This window comes from Ursus arctos, unplaced genomic scaffold (assembly GCF_023065955.2).
Source record: "Ursus arctos isolate Adak ecotype North America unplaced genomic scaffold, UrsArc2.0 scaffold_8, whole genome shotgun sequence".
NCBI lineage: Eukaryota > Metazoa > Chordata > Mammalia > Carnivora > Ursidae > Ursus > Ursus arctos.
Window position 1 is genome coordinate 48052778 of NW_026623100.1, and position 16331 is coordinate 48069108.

The window sequence follows — 16331 nt, forward strand, 5'->3', positions numbered from 1 at the left end:
CGCAAGGTATGATGTCTGGGAGAACATACTTCTGTTTTTTATGCCTCTGTGAAAGTGAGGTATCCAGCCAGAAGCACCCAGGAGCAGCTATTTTTAAAGCCGCACACTTCCTTCCATCATTTTATCTTTCCCAAATGGTTGAAACTTAAAAGCTGAAGCCTGTCATTTCTCGTAGATAACTTTTCAGACTTTGCATAACCAAATATGTCTCAATACAAGCATCCACACATACCAGTCTTGAGAATTTTGGTTGTAGGTACCAGAAACTAATTGAAGCTAGCTTCACAAAAATAATTTATTGGATAGGTACAGGTACTATTAAATTTCCCAGGCGGTGGAATGGGAACTGAGGCATTTTGAGGAGTAGGAATTCAGAGCTAGAAGGAGAATAGGATCGTGAGCTCTGGGGTGCAGCCAAAGTCATGAGCCAAAGTAGTGAGCCAAAGTAAAGAGCAGTGTAGAATCACTCCATTCTGTTGGAGTAGTAGAGACTCTTACAAATCAAGGATCTTATTGAAGTTGTTTTTCCCATAATCTTCTATTTAGGATGAGTGACACTGATTTCTGTTGTCAGTAAAGATAAAGAGTTTCCTAATCACATACATTTAAGTAAAATTAGTGAGGTTAAAGAAAAATTCTTAAGTAACTGATCTAGAGGTTACTTAGGTAGGTATATAAATGACTGGAATGTAGAAACATTCTTTGGAATATATTGGTAGCTTCACTCTTGAATTAGCAGGACTTGTTATAAGCAACTGATTTTTTTTTTCTTTGCTCAAGGAAAGTTGTCTGAATAGTGTACAGAAAAAGGTACAGATAGTTATCTTTTGAGAGTATAATTAAGAAACTCTGTCCTTGAAGATTTAAATTGGATTAACTTTTCCTCCTTGCCTTTTTGGTTTTCCTGTTCCTCTCTTTCCTCTGTGACAAGCTGGTCAGTTGAAGAGAGGAACTCGCTGTGAATGATATTGACAGATGCACCATAAGATGTTCCTAGCGGGCTTACCCTCTGATCCTGAGATTAGGAAGCAGGTGTCAACCTTTATACATTTATCCTGTCCTTTCAGTGACAAATAATTGTTAAATGGGTGGCTAAGAGATCTAACAATACTCTCTAATAAAATAGTCTAATCCACGTGACAAAGGAGACTGTCATAAGATCTCATTTGTAAGATGCCTGAAGCTCTGCGTATCGTGCGCTGAGCTGTTACGTTATAACGAAGTGGCACAAGTTCGTTTAGCAGTTGGATTAATTGGGTAAAAACTGAAGTTGATCATTTGTGTTTTGGTCAGTTGGAAGAAAGAAAGAATAAACCACAGATTGGATCAGGAAAAAGAGATTTTCCATAAAACAAGAACGTGACAGTATTGATCCAGTCTTGTTCAAGAGAGAGAGAGAGAGACAGAAAAGAGTTTTCTGATTAACAAACATTGGGCTTTTCTGTGACCCAGGAAAATGTCCTCCCTTTGCACATACTCCTTGAATGAATCAGCTTTCTGATACCTGGTTTGGCATTTCTCCATAGTGGAGGGAGGGGTATGATGCCCTACCCAGTCCTGGAAGGCCCCTCCATCTAGTTATCAGGTCTTGGCCATTGCCACAGAAGATAACAGTTTGTAGAATCTTGGGTGATGCCTCAACCTGTCGGTTGTTTGGTTAGCATGAGTCAGTCCTGGATACCTGCATCACTACTGACACTAAAAAGATCAAGTTTCTGACTCTGGCCCATGAAGAAACCAACTTTGTACTATTGTTAAGTTAATGTGCTGCTCCTTCCAGGTTCCTTCACCACCTCGAGTTTTTCATAGGCTGTGTGAGTGGATTCAGGGGCTGTGTGAACAGCCTAACAATCTGTGTTGGCTTTGTGTATCTGAATCATTTTTTTTTCCTTTAGAGAAAGCATGGTCCATGCCCTCTTCACATTCTGAAAGGGGCATATGATCCAAAAGGTGAAAGAATCCCTGCTGTGTAATACCTGTGTCCCAACGGCAGCTTCTGTAGTCACTGCTGCTTTTTTCATTGATTTATTCTGCAGTACGTAGTACGTACCGGCACTATGCAGAGTGGGTGGGGACAAGGCACAGCCCTTTGAGCAGGGATTCTGCTTTTACAGAGCTTCGTCCCCTGGGGAGAGGTAAAACCACACCTGACTGTATACAGTGTGAAGAAGCCCGAGTCTGAAGTACAAATACAAGTTGATGAGAGTGCTGAAGGAATCCAGGAGAGCTTCATGGTGGAGGGGTTGGGGGTGCATTTGAGATGGTCTTTGAAGGCTGAACAGAGTTGGTGGGAACTCCAGTACAAAGGAGGAATGGCATCAGCTTCCCTCTCCTTTCATGTTTTATTTCAAAAACCCTCTCCTCCCCGAGACTAAGTGATTTATTGATTTTTTTGTAGGACAGGTTGCTTGGAAGCGAGCTGTCAAAGGTGTTCGGGAAATGTGTGATGTGTGTGACACCACCATCTTCAACCTACACTGGGTGTGTCCTCGGTGTGGGTTTGGAGTGTGTGTGGATTGCTACCGGATGAAGAAGAAGAATTGCCAACAAGGTGAGAAATGACTTGATTCTCCTCCAAGCCCCCCTTAGGACACTCTTAAATTAAGCCTTTTATTGATTTGTGGTTGATGGATTTCTGAAGCCATAGTCCACGAGGAGCAGTTACTATAAATCATTCGTTTGCAGGTGCTGCCTACAAGACTTTCTCTTGGCTCAGATGTGTGAAGAGTCAGATACATGAACCAGAGAACCTGATGCCTACACAAATCATTCCTGGGAAAGGTATTTCGTGTGGTGCAGTGATTTTCTTTCCCCCTGGTTTTGGTTAGCTCATTGGGGCTGGTGGTTTGGTTTTACGTTATGTAGTATAATTGCTTGATAACTTACTTTAGTTTGTACCACAAATTGTCCAAAGATGTATTAAATCATGCCCCAAAAACTTTTTGATTAAGATCTTGTGAATAGTTTCGTAGAAGGAAGGAAAATGATGCATTTGTGGGGGAAGACATACTTAGGCTGAAAAGGAGAGAATCTAAACACCATGGGGCTTAAAAAAAAAAAAGTAATTCTGTTGGAAATACCAGTTTCTGCTTTGTAATACTGAGGTTGAAAGTACCTAATACCCTTGTTGAGATGTTTGTCTCCCTCCCCCCCCTTTTTTAGCCCTCTATGATGTTGGAGACATCGTTCATTCTGTGAGAGCAAAATGGGGAATAAAAGCAAATTGTCCCTGTTCAAATAGGCAGTTCAAACTCTTCTCAAAGCCAGCCTCAAAGGAAGACATAAAACAGGTATACTATTTATGCTAGATTCACCATCCTCGAGATTGTTCTCTATCTTTTCAAATAACCTAAGGATTTCTGTAGTATACTTGAAAGGAACATGGACAGTGTTCAGTGGAAAGAGACAACTCCTACATTTCATGTGACATTTCATGGACCCATTCTCACTTTTCACATTTTTGTGGACCTCATCTGTAGGTTCTTTTAGTAGGTTGTAATTTTTGTTCCTTGAAAAAGCAAAAAAGTCTTCTGTTATAGTTAATGAGTTGCTGTTGAATTTTATGTGGATTTTTAAGAAACTTTTCGTGTTTTCTAGAGTTAAGGTAATCTTTTAAAATTACTGAGTATAACTTATTTATGTTATATATATTTGAAGAGTTAAAGGAAATAATATTGAAATGAACTTTACCCATCATTCACCATAAAAAATGTATATTTCCATGGTTCTCATGTGCCTCTTCCTTCTAGCTTCTGCTTCACCTCCACCATCACATCTTTCTCGCTCGTTCTCCCTTCTTCCCCTTCACCCCAGCGTCTTCTCCCATGTTGATAGGCAGAATTCCACATTTTCATAAAGCTGTGGTGTCAAAGGCAGTAGAAGTAGAAGAGCTGTGCTCTTTAGATTCAGAACTAAATTTGAATTCTTCTGCCACTTTCTAATTGCATGACATTGGTTCACATCAGCTGATTCACATATGCTTCCACTTCCTCATCAGTAACAGGAATTGGGGCACATGGGTGGCTCAGTCAGTTAAGCGTCTGACTGTTGATCTCAGCTCAGGTCTTTTTTTTTTGAACAATAATAATGATTTTTTATTATGTTAGTCACCATATAGTACATCCCCAGTTTCCAATGTAAGGCTCGATGATTCATTAGTTGTGTATAACACCCAGTGCACCATGCAATACGTGCCCTCCTTACTACCCATCACCAGCCTATCCCATTCCCCCACCCCCCTCCCCTCTGTAGCCCTCAGTTTGTTTCTCATAGTCCATAGTCTCTCATGTTTCATTCCCCCTTCTGATTACCCCCCCTTTCTTTATCCCTTTCTTCCCCTACTGATCATCCTAGTTCTTATGTTCCATAGATGAGAGAAATCATATATTTATCTTTCTCTGCTTGACTTATTTCACTTAGCATTATCTCCTCCAGTGCCGTCCATGTTGTAGCAAATGTTGAGAACTCGTTCTTTCTGATAGCTGAGTAATATTCCATTGTATATATGGACCACAACTTCTTAATCCAGTCATCTGTTGAAGGGCATCTCGGCTCCTTCCACGATTTAGCTATTGTGGACAATGCTGCTATGAACATTGGGGTGCATATGGCCCTTCTCTTCACTACGTCTGTATCTTTGGGGTAAACACCCAGTAGTGCAATGGCTGGGTCATAGGGTAGCTCAATTTTTAACTTTTTAAGGGACCTCCACACTGTTTTCCAGAGTGGCTGTACCAACTTGCATTCCCACCAACAATGTAGGAGGGATCCCCTTTCTCCACATCCTCTCCAGCAATTGTTTCTTGCCTTGTCTATTTTTGCCATTCTAACTGGCGTAAGGTGGTATCTCAGTGTGGTTTTGATTTGAATTTCCCTGATGGCTAATGATTTTGAGCATTTTTTCATGTGTCTGTTAGCCATTTATATGTCTTCATTGGAAAAGTGTTCATATCTTCTGCCCATTTTTTGATTTGTTTCTCATGTATTGAGTTTGAGAAGTTCTTTGTAGATCTTGGATACCAGTCTTTTATCTGTAGTGTCATTTGCAAATATATTCTCCCATTCCATGGGCTGCCTCTTAGTTTTTTTGACTGTTTCCTTGGCTGTGCAGAAGCTTTTTATCTTGATGAAGTCCCATAAGTTCATTTTATCTTTTGTTTCTCTTGCCTTTGGAGATGTGTCATGAAAAAGGTTGCTTTGGCTGATGTCGTAGAGGTTGCTGCCTATGTTCTCCTCTAGAATTTTGATGGATTCCTGTCTCATATCGAGGTCTTCCATCCATTTGGAGTTTATCTTTGTGTATGGTGTGAGAGATTGGTCAAGTTTCATTCTTTTGCATGTAGCTGTCCAATTTTCCCAGCACCATTTATTGAAGAGACTGTCTTTTTTCTACCGGATGTTTTTTCCTGCTTTATCAAAGATTAGTCGCCCAAAGAGCCGAGGGTCCATTTCTGGGTTCTCTGTTCTGTTCCATTGGTCTATGTGTCTATTTTTGTGCCAGTACCATGCTGTCTTTGTGATCACAGCTTTGTAGTACAGCTCGAAATCTGGCATTGTGATGCCCCCAGCTTTGTTTTTCCTTTTCAGCAGTTCCTTGGCGATTCAGGGCCTTTTCTGGTTCCATACAAATTTAAGGACTATTTGTTCCAGTTCTTTGAAAAATGTCCTCGGTATTTTGATCGGGATGGCACTGAAAGTGTAAATTGCTCTGGGCAGCATGGACATTTTAACTATGCTAATTCTTCCGATCCGTGTCAGCTCAGGTCTTGATCTCAGAGTCGTGGGTTCCAGCTCTACATTGGACTCCGTGCTAGGCATGGAGCCTACTTTAAAAAAAATAAATAAATAACGGAGGAATAATAAACAATACTGATAATTGAGTATCACAGAAATTCGTCACATGTAAAAGAAAGGCCGGGACCACAGCAGGAATTTGACTGTTTTTCCTTCTTATGTTTGTATAAACTTGTCAGCTAAGTCAAGGCAGTTTTTAAGTAACAGAAAAATAAGTGGTGTGCTCTGTCTAGTTTTTTAAATGTTGGAGTTCTTTTAAGAGCTGTTCATCTCATTTTTAAAGCCTACTATGCTATGCTAAAAGAGCATTTTTTTCTCTGCATCTCGTTTCCTTCTGAAATCACAGCTGTATCTTTCCTATGCTGCCTCTCTCACTCATTCATTTCACGTATTCATTCATTTAGCAACCATGTGAGTGCTTATTCAGGGTTCTGTGAGTTCACAGGGGGGATAGACATAAACTGGTCATTTTAAAACAACATGGTAGGTGGAGTGATAGAGATATGTCTGAGCAGAAAATGGTTGATTAAGGGTTAGGGAGGGATATCTTGCTGTATTTAAATTCTTAACATATCTTTTGTTTTCATCAGTAATACTTAAAGGCTAAAAAACAATTAAAATCTCTTCTACTTTATATAGTTGTGGTCTATTATTATAAGATTACTGCAGTTGTGGTGATGTCCAGGGCTATTAGGTGGTTTTGTTTGGGATATTTCTCTCTTACTGGTGAGCTGTTAGAGAAGGTAAGGAAAAGGAAATGTAATGTTTCAGCTTGTGGAAAATTCTCTTTAATTTCAACACAGACTTCTTTCGCTGGAGAAAAACCTACTCTTGGTGCCGTGTTCCAGCAGAATCCCTTGGTATTGGAGCCAGTGCCTGTGGCTGGGGAAGCCGCTTCCAAGCCAGCCAGCAGCATGAAGCCTGCTTGTCCAGCCAGCACATCTCCCTTAAACTGGCTGGCAGACCTGACTAGCGGGAATGTCAACAAGGAAAACAAGGGTGAGGGTTTCCTGCTTTCCTATGGGTTCCTGAGAACTTTAGTCCGTTCTCGGAGGGGTTTGGCGACCTCAGTTGCTATGAGAACTGTGTGATTAGAAGTGTGTGGAATGGAAAGGAGTGGTTCCCTGTAGTCACCAGTGAGACCTGACATAAACGCAAGTAGTTTTAAAATCCAGCCCCAAGGGGCACCTGGGTGGCTCAGTTGGTTAAGGATCCAACTCTTGATCTCAGGGTTGTAAGTTTAAGCCCTGTGTTGGACTCCATGCTGAGTATGTGGAGCCTACATTAAAAAAAAAAAAAAAAAAATGTGCAGTCCCAAAAGGGAGAACAACTGCTGACAGTAGAACTCTAGGCTGAGATTGTGTTGGCAAGAAAGGAGTGGGCTGGGACTTGTTTTAATAAATGATTTCTACCTTTCTGTCCTTACCCTGTTTGTTGTTCCTATTTTGTCTAATTGGAATGTTCTGGCTTCAGTTTTATTTTTCTCATCTGTGCTGTTGTCTTAGGATGCTTGATAACAGTATAAAGAATTTAGGCTTTGGAGTCAGATAGTTAAATTAGAATTTAGGCGATTCTGCTTTTTAGTTATAAGAAAGAAAAATTGCAGGTTAATTTCTTTCACTCAAAGATCCTAAACAAAGTTTCAGTACTCTAAATAAAGGAATTCTACAGTATGACCAAGCAGGGCTTCAGAAATGCAGGTGTAGTTTAACATTGAAAATACAGGAGAAAAGTCATGTGACAAGACACAGAAAGTAGTAAAATTCAGTACCTATTCATGATTTTAAAAAATAACTTTTAAATTAGGAACAAAAGGGAACATAATCTAATGAGTTTCTACAATAAAACTGACAGCAAACATCATAATGCTTGATTTTTTTTTTTTTGGCTGAATATTTTTTTAACAGTGTGCCTCCTTTCAGGAATGAGAGGATACCTGCCATCACTATTTTATTAAACGTTGTACTGGAAGTCCTGGCTATTGCAGTAAAGCAAACAAACAAAAAAAGAGGTTAGGAAAGAAAGTGATAAAGCTGTTGATATTTTAGACAATCTGATAAATCATGTGAAAAATCTATATCTATATTTAATAAATACGTATCTGTCAAGGTTGCTAGTTACAGTGTTAATTTATAAAAATTATATTTTGTATATCAGGAGCAAACAAATAGAAAATGGAAGTTTAAAAAATATCATTTGCACCATATGATTTCACTCATATGTGGATTCTAAAAAAAACAAACGAATAAACAAAAAGTAGAATCAGACTTACGAATGCCAAAGAGGGGTGGGGTGGAGGGATGGGTGAAGGGGAGTGGGAAATCGAGGCTTCCAGTTACAGAATGAATGTGACACGGGAATAAAAGGCACAGCAATAGGGATTACAGTCCATGGTATTGTAGCAGCCTGGTATGGGGACAGATGGGAGCTACCCTTGCAGTGAGCACAGCATAACGAAGAAGTTGAATCGCGATGTTGTACAGCTGAAACTAAAGGAACCTTGTGTGTCACCTATACTGGGGGGAAAACAACAACAACAACAAAAACATTTAAAAAACCCAATTAGCATCATATCACCTTGAATGTTGGGTATTTATTGTTTTAATACCAGTTGGAAATCCTTGTCTAAGTTCTAAAGTAAATGAAAACCAAGTTCCAAAGTAATTCTATTAGTAGAAGATAAGTAAGGGATTTGCCTTTCGGAGTGCTTTTCCATCTGGATGTTTTTGGTTTTGTTTCTAGAAAAACAACCAACGATGCCAATTCTAAAGAATGAAATCAAATGCCTTCCACCCCTCCCCCCTTTGAGCAAATCCAGCACAGTCCTCCACACCTTTAACAGCACAATTTTAACACCTGTAAGCAACAACAATTCTGGTTTCCTCCGAAATCTCTTGAATTCCTCTACAGGAAAGGTATACGTTTCTTTTATTGTTTGTATTCCATCTTGTAAAAATGAATAGAGTCAGAACAGGAAGAGACTAGAGAAATTAAAACACAATAGAAAGAAGATATGACTCTTAGGCTTTCTGTCATGGGTACAGAAGGTTTCAGTGCAGCTGGGCTTCACAGGTTATAGTACTGAGCTGGGCCATTTTTTTCTGTTAAACTTTTTCTGCATCTACTTCTGAGAGTCAAGTGGGGGAAAGGAACTTACCTATTTGTCTTAGGGTCCTGGCTTAGATTCTTTTCTGGGTATTTGATACTTAGCATTATAGCAATGGGGTTTTTTTTGATGGTAGGGAATGACCTGTTTACAGACTTGTGTTCTTTCTCAAATTCAGACCGAAAATGGACTGAAAAATACACCAAAAATCCTTGATGACATCTTTGCCTCTTTGGTGCAAAATAAGGCTTCCTCTGATTTATCTAAGAGGCCTCAAGGACTGACTATTAAGCCCAGCATTCTGGGCTTTGACACTCCTCACTACTGGCTGTGTGATAATCGCTTGCTGTGCCTCCAGGATCCCAACAACAAGAGCAACTGGAATGTGTTTAGGGAGTGCTGGAAACAAGGACAGGTAAGAGGGACCTCTGTTCCCCCAGCCCAATTTAGAGCCCCTTTCTCCATTCTTTTGGTAGGCTCCTGACAATCCTGCCCCCCCCCTTCAGTTGTAAGTGGTATATACCTTATCTGCTCATTTTGTACTTTATTGTTGAGGGTGAATATAATTAAGGCGCTGTAGCTGTGAGTCTTATTTTTTACAGCAGACATTCCTGAGCTCAATTCCAGTGAGGTTTTGATTGCTTCTAAACCAGTCATGTTTGGGTTTTTGATGAATGCTTTTTGGGCACCGTGATTCTTGGGTGACAGATTCTTGGGTGACAGACATCAACAGGAGGGGTACAGGTGAGACTAGGGGGCTGATGGGGCTTGGGGGATTAGACAAAATATAATCAAAGTCGCGTGTCCCTCTTCCCAACTCAAATCCTTACTCTGAAAGGTTTAGGGTGAAGGCAGTTTTCGGTGGGCCAGAGCCATGCGGTGTCCTCTTGGAGTTGGCGTGTGGTCTCCCAGGGGCTTGCATTGTTCAGTCTTACGTTTTGGTTGATGGTTTGAGAGATGCATGGCTTTGTAGACCTGTTCCTCTGCTTCTTGTTTTGCTTTTTGTATTCTGGGTCTTTGGCTTCTCTTCTGGGCCAAATGGAGTCCTCACTAAAGGAACACTGTGTTCTTGGACAAGGCCAGGACTTGGGGAATTGCCAAATAGAGAAATGTATGTATTTAACCAAAACAAAAAAAGTTCCTACGTTTTTTTCAGCCGTGTATACTAATATTTGCTCATGATGACGACGACAGGCTGAATACGATCCATTAGCCATGTTTTGTTTGGATTCCATAATGCTTAGAAAATTCGAACTCCTCAATATTTTAGTTAGGCTGTTTCACCTAAAGATTGGGGTTTCTGGTTTGTTTTGGCAACCACAGGTCCATGTTCCTGCCTGGCCACAGCAGGCTGGAGACCAGTGGCAGCACCCCTTTTGGACAGGACACTCCTACCACCTTTGTCTCCCCTTTATATTCCCTGCCTGGTCCGGAGCCTTGATGTTGGTATTCTGTGAGTAACGGCCTCAGAGTCAGAAGATGGGATCCTTGCTTCTGGAAGCTTACTAATGTAGTTTGAGAGCAAGGAGTACATGAAGATAAGAAGTGCTGCAGGAGCTCAGAGCACTAAGCTGTCACCTCAGGATCTGACACTGCGGACCAGCCACAGAGAAACAAACAAACAGCAGTTTGAAAAAGGGCTGCCATTGTTTGGGGTCAGAGCTGGGGGAGTTCAAACTAAAGTCTTTGTTCTCTTCTTTTAGCCAGTGATGGTGTCAGGAGTGCATCATAAATTGAACACTGACCTTTGGAAACCCGAATCCTTCAGGAAAGAGTTTGGGAACCAGGAAGTCGACCTAGTCAACTGTAGGACCAATGAAATCATCACAGGAGCCACAGTAGGAGACTTCTGGGATGGATTTGAAGATGTTCCAAGTATGTATTAAAGACCTTTTAAGGGAGTTAGGCTGTGAAGGGAGGGCACAGGAGTAGCAGGAGTCTGAAACCCTTCAAGGGCAGCAACAGCATTGTCCGTGATCTTGGAGTTTAAAATTTGTGTCTTATCTCTTCTTCCCCTTTCTTTTTAAAAGTTTATGCTTTCGAACTGAGGCAGCGTTCACTCTGTAGTTCCTTAGAGAGGCGAGGTTTTGGTCATCTGTTCTTCAGGGGGCTCCATGTCTGTCCTGTGACAGAAATTCTGTGCTTTCACTTATGCCCATGGGGAGGGGAGCACAAAGCCAGGGCTTGTGACTCAAGGCTGGTGATTTTGTGTGTGTCTCACCTTCATACATCCTTTTTGCTTTTAAAAAATTTACTGTTTAACAAGATAAGCAGACCCAAAGATACCAGGGAATGTGAATTCATTTAACGTGGGGTATCATGGTCACTGCCTACTGCATCTGGGCTGGGGGCTGTTGAGGCAGTAAGAAGGTTTGTGTGTCTAGTGCTGAGACTTGGCCCTTTCTGTGTATTGGCCAGTCAGGAAACTGTTGCCAGGAACATCAAGTTTGTACTGGACCTTGAGGATTCACATCACCGCAGACACCATCACCAGGCCCCCATCCCCGCTGGAGGGTTTGGCCGGTTCATTCTTCAGACTCTCAGTAATTCAGGTTTACTCATTTATCACTCTCATTTTTTTAAGACACACTTACACCTTTTAATCTATTGCTTCCTTATTCCCTTTTACCCACATTTACAGATTATAGCTCATACTTTCAACAAACTTTATAACGAAGTTATAGCTGACTTTTTAATACAAGGCATGATGGGGTTTTCCACCAGTAGGTGCTGAGATGGAGTTTCAGACAGAAGATGGGTACTTAGGAGTCAGCCTCTGTGAAACAAAGGAGGAGAAATCAGGACTGAGCAGGAAAAGGAGTCAGCTGCAGTGCAGACTCGAAAGAGCCTTGGCCAGTCCTGCAGGGAGTTCTGAAACAAGTATTGCCCCTTTTTGTCTCAGATTGGGCTGAAGTTGGAAATGTCAGGGCCTTTGTCCCCCTGCCTCCCTCAGTCTCTAGATATTGGTACCCCTGGGAAAGGACCTGAGCTGGCAAGGCAGTGCTGTGCAGCTGAGGCAGACACTGAACACCGTGTCTGGGCAACAGGTCTTTTGAAGCTTTCCAGTTAGGCCTGAGTTCAAATCCTGTTTCTGATATGTCCTTGTTGTGTATAGGAGCTTGGTAACTTAATTTTCCTGGGACTCAAACTTCCTCGTGCCGGCAGATGGTGCGCACAGCTCCGAGTCAACTATAGCTTGCCCATCCTATGCCGATGATTCCGTTGCACGCCCCCCAGCACGCCACCCACACTGACATCCTGCTGGTATTCTGAGCATACACTGTACCCTGTATTTTTCTGTTTTCTCCTGGAGTGTGCACTTCCTTAAACTAGGTTATGGGACAGTACTTGGTTGACTACAAAACATTATACAGATGTTAGTCATCAGGAGTACAAGGTCTGAAATCAAACCTGGGTTCCGGTCCCATTTCTGCCACTTATTAGCTGGATGACCTTGGGTATGTCTGTCAGTTTCCTCGTCCCCAAATGGGAATATTAAATGGTGCCTAATCTCATCGGGATATTGGGTTTAGTTGTAAGGATTAAGTGGTTTGAGACACTTGGCTTAGCCTGGAGCTCGGCAAGAAATGAAATAATAGTTGTCATAGCTGTTGATCATAATTATCAACATCTTTTTCGTATTAGAGCTCCCTGGTTCTTCGCTCCTTGCCATTTCCTCCAGTGGGTAATAGTTCTGACTAAACTGTGTGGTGCTGTTGGCTCTAGTTGTCCCTAGACAGAACATCAGGTAGTTTCAGTCTCTGAGCAAAATAAGTCATTTTTATTTCATGGTAGCCTTAGAAAACCTGGCGTACTAAAGATCTGTGGCCTCTTACTGCGAAAGTGCACTGCTGTTCATTAGTTATGGCACTGCTCACTTCTTCCAGAACACTGTACAGAAGAAAGATACTGGATCTGAGACAGCTGTCAAAACACCAACTATGTGTAATGGGCAAAAGGGGGTGGCTGAAATCTCAAAGAATGAGCAGTTTAATAAGCATCTAGAAAAAGATGAGTTGGTAATTTTTATTTTGCTACCCCCATGCTGCCTCCTAGGTACAAATGGGGCAGTTGGCAGGAGGGGAATAGTAAAGAAAGTAATATTTGTGTATTAAATGTATCAGGTTATGAAGATTTTGCAGAGAAAAATTTTATTTGCATTGTTAAGCATAAAATGCTAATTCGCCATTTATTTTGGTCTGTTTCTGAGTTATGAATGTAGCAATTCTATAATTCTGGTTACCTTTCAGACCGCTTGAAAAATGAAAAAGAACCAATGGTGTTGAAGCTTAAGGACTGGCCACCAGGAGAGGATTTTAGAGATATGATGCCTTCCAGGTATGATTATTGGCGGGGAGGATTCTGTCCTTGACTTGGTAGGATAAATTCTTCTTCAGGTGGTGAGAAGAGAGTTTTCTTTTCTTTTTTATTTACTTTTTATTTTTTAAAGAATTTATTTATTTGACAGAGACAGCCAGAGAGAGAGGGAACACAAGCAGGGGGAGTGGGAGAGGAAGAAGCAGGCTCCCAGCGGAGGAGCCTGATGTGGGGCTCGATCCCGGAACGCCGGGATCACTCCCTGAGCCGAAGGCAGATGCTTAACGACTGAGCCACCCAGGCGCCCCCAAGAGAAGAGAGTTTTCATAAGGGAAAGATGAATGGAATAGTTTTGCTGGTGCTGATGTTTTATTTCTAGACTATAGTCTTTGGAGATATGTGTTTTAAATGAGATGAAGAGGATACGGACTTTGAGATTTGGCTGACTAATGGAAGCTTCACACATTTCCACTATAGTGCTCTGCCAGAGAAGAGGCCAGATGAGGTGTGCAGCCTCTGGCTTGGAAGCAGTATTGGGATTGGACCTATCAGGGTTCAGTATAATGATACTGCATTAGACAGCAAGACAGCTGAATTGGTAGATCCATTTTCCTGATTTGAGCTTGAACCTTGGAAAGGATCCTTAGAACTGATGAACAGTACATCCCCGAGTGTCACTTCTTATCAGGAAGTTATTGCTCAGATATTTTGTCTGAAATATTCTAGATCATTTTGATAAAGATACATGGTGTGCAAGAAAAGAAAGAAGAAAGAAAGAAGATATCTGTTCATAACTACTATAATTTCTACTCTTAAATATTGTTCAAGGAAAGCTTTCTCCAACTTCACGAGCACAGATACTTTTATTTGTTCCTTTTGGTAAGAAGGAACAAAACCGATCACAACAATGATGGATTAGAACTAAGGCAAGCTTATTTTGCCAATGCTTGGTTCTCTTGTCCTAGGTTTGATGATCTGATGGCCAATATTCCACTGCCCGAGTACACAAGGAGAGATGGCAAACTAAACTTGGCCTCCAGGCTGCCAAACTATTTTGTGAGGCCAGATCTCGGTCCCAAGATGTATAATGCTTACGGTAAGGAAGAAATGGCTGACTTGAAAGAATTATAATGGAAATAGAGCATGTCAAAATGTTTGGAAAATTGCTTTTAGGGGAGGTAGAGATGGAAGACGTCTATAGTCCTAGCACTTCACAAAGCAGTGGGCTTCATTTTTGCATCTCTCCTTTCATTTCTTTTCATGTGTAGGTGTATTTCCTTTTCATAGCTGCAGTTGTAGGGTGTAATTTTTAATTTTTCTTTTTTACGTCTCATGTTCTGTTGTAAAATCTTTGTGTTGCTTAATAGTTTTTAGTGTGATAATTTGTGATGGTTGTATGGTACATCATCAAATTAACCTAATTTTGTTATTAGAAATTAATTCTAATTTTGTTACTCATAAAGTCAGTCTGCTAGCATTCCACCTGTTTAAACATCTTGCCACACTTAAATACCCCTGTGTTGGGGGTAGAAGTTTGTTACTTAAGTTAGCATTGGAAGCACCCTTTGAACTGGATTTTCATCGTTTAGACATGACTCAGTAAACTATCCAGCACGGAGAATTGCACAGGGTAGAGATTGATGGCCTTGGTTGCCAGAGTCGTCTTTCATCATTATTGCTGTGACCTTGACTAGTTTTCTGTTGGGTCTTTAGTTAGAGCTTGATTATAGTTGGCTATTTTGAAGGAATTGTTTACTGGTCGATTGTTGAATGAAGTTTCTATTGTTTGGATAATTTATTGACTTTGGTTTAGTCTTTTATACTGTTTGGACCCCATTTTTCCAGTCCTTCTAGAAATTCTTTGATTTTATTCCGTCCTCCCATAATTACTCCAAAGTCCAGTCTCTCAGACCTGAGGGTGGCAGCCCTCCTGAAGAAAGGACAGAGTCCTTTGGCATCTTTGCCGTGTTTTCCAGAAACTGTTGGGGACGAGAGGAGCGAGGGCTTGGATCTCAGCCCCACAGTTCTTCTGTTATGGTGGAGTCAGTCCAGGGATCCACCTGGAATGGGATCAGGGAACATATCAAGAAGGGAGTTTATGTTGGGAAGCTCCGATGGCCTAGACTCCTGAGAGCATTCTGCCAGGGTAGGGTGAGAAATGGTCTGTGGGAGAGAGGACACAGCAGGTGAAGTCCCCCGGCCTATTCCTTTTCAGGTCTCAGTTTAGAGAGCCCTGCACACGCTGTGGGGCTGTAACATGTTCCCCGGCTGAGTTTCCGTCCCTGAAGCCCTTCAGAGCAGCTAGTCAGCTGGGGTCTCAGGGTGTACTCTGCTCCCAGCAGAGATTTACAATGAACTTACGTGACTGAAAGTATTTTTCCACTAAAGTAAATGTTACAGTGTTGCATAGTGATTATCCGTGCTTTGTAGGCCTCCTGAAGCTTTATGGGGTAGAAGTGGTTGGTTACCTGAGAAGTTTCAGAATAAGTTGTCTGCTTGGTTTAAAGAGCTTGGCAGCATAGACACCAACAGATAGATGGCAGTGTTACTCTGTACAAGCTTTACCTCGGACAGAATTGTTCCCATCCAGAGTCAGCAGGTAGGGATTGAAAAGAATGAAAATGTGTTCATTTTCAAACACCTTACACCTTATAAACAGTAAAGCACGATCATTTTCAAAGGTTGGATGATTGATTGAGCTGGGACTCCTCAGTCAGAGTAGGGTGAAAGGCTCTTTGGAGAGAGAGAACATCTTTCTATCCCCCAGTACCACCACCAGTGTTACCCATGGCGGCCGGGACTTCAGGACAGCGGCAGGGATGGTGACCTGCTCAGGACATTCAAGGGGCAGTCAGTAGCAGGTCTGGGACTAGGACGTTGGGTCTTCTGATTTCCAGGCTAGTTCTGCTCCCCCCACCTCCCCAGCCCCAGTGCTGTCACCCAGCAGCCCCCCTTGTGTCAGCTCGTGTGCTCTTCATAACCATCCACGGTGTTATGTTCCAGGATTTTCTGTATTCTGGGAATCCTTTCCCAGGGACCTTCATGTTTTTATAATCTTGGTTCCATTGGGGTCCAGGCTCTCTCCGTTCAGAGACTCCTTTATCAGCGTGCAGTT

The 16331-nt window shown here is 41.7% G+C and overlaps 1 protein-coding gene across 2 annotated transcripts in view; it reads left to right on the forward strand.

The window, feature by feature from the left end:
• Positions 1-16331, forward strand: part of KDM3A (lysine demethylase 3A) — a 56555-nt gene that overhangs the window by 32483 nt on the left and 7741 nt on the right. For both annotated transcript variants that reach the window (XM_026481335.4, XM_026481349.4), the window contains exons 13-21: positions 2399-2551; positions 2686-2781; positions 3163-3290; positions 6597-6792; positions 8536-8708; positions 9078-9314; positions 10603-10774; positions 13150-13237; positions 14182-14312. In XM_026481335.4, coding sequence (XP_026337120.2) covers positions 2399-2551; positions 2686-2781; positions 3163-3290; positions 6597-6792; positions 8536-8708; positions 9078-9314; positions 10603-10774; positions 13150-13237; positions 14182-14312 — 1374 coding nt within the window. The remainder of the gene's footprint in view (positions 1-2398; positions 2552-2685; positions 2782-3162; positions 3291-6596; positions 6793-8535; positions 8709-9077; positions 9315-10602; positions 10775-13149; positions 13238-14181; positions 14313-16331) is intronic.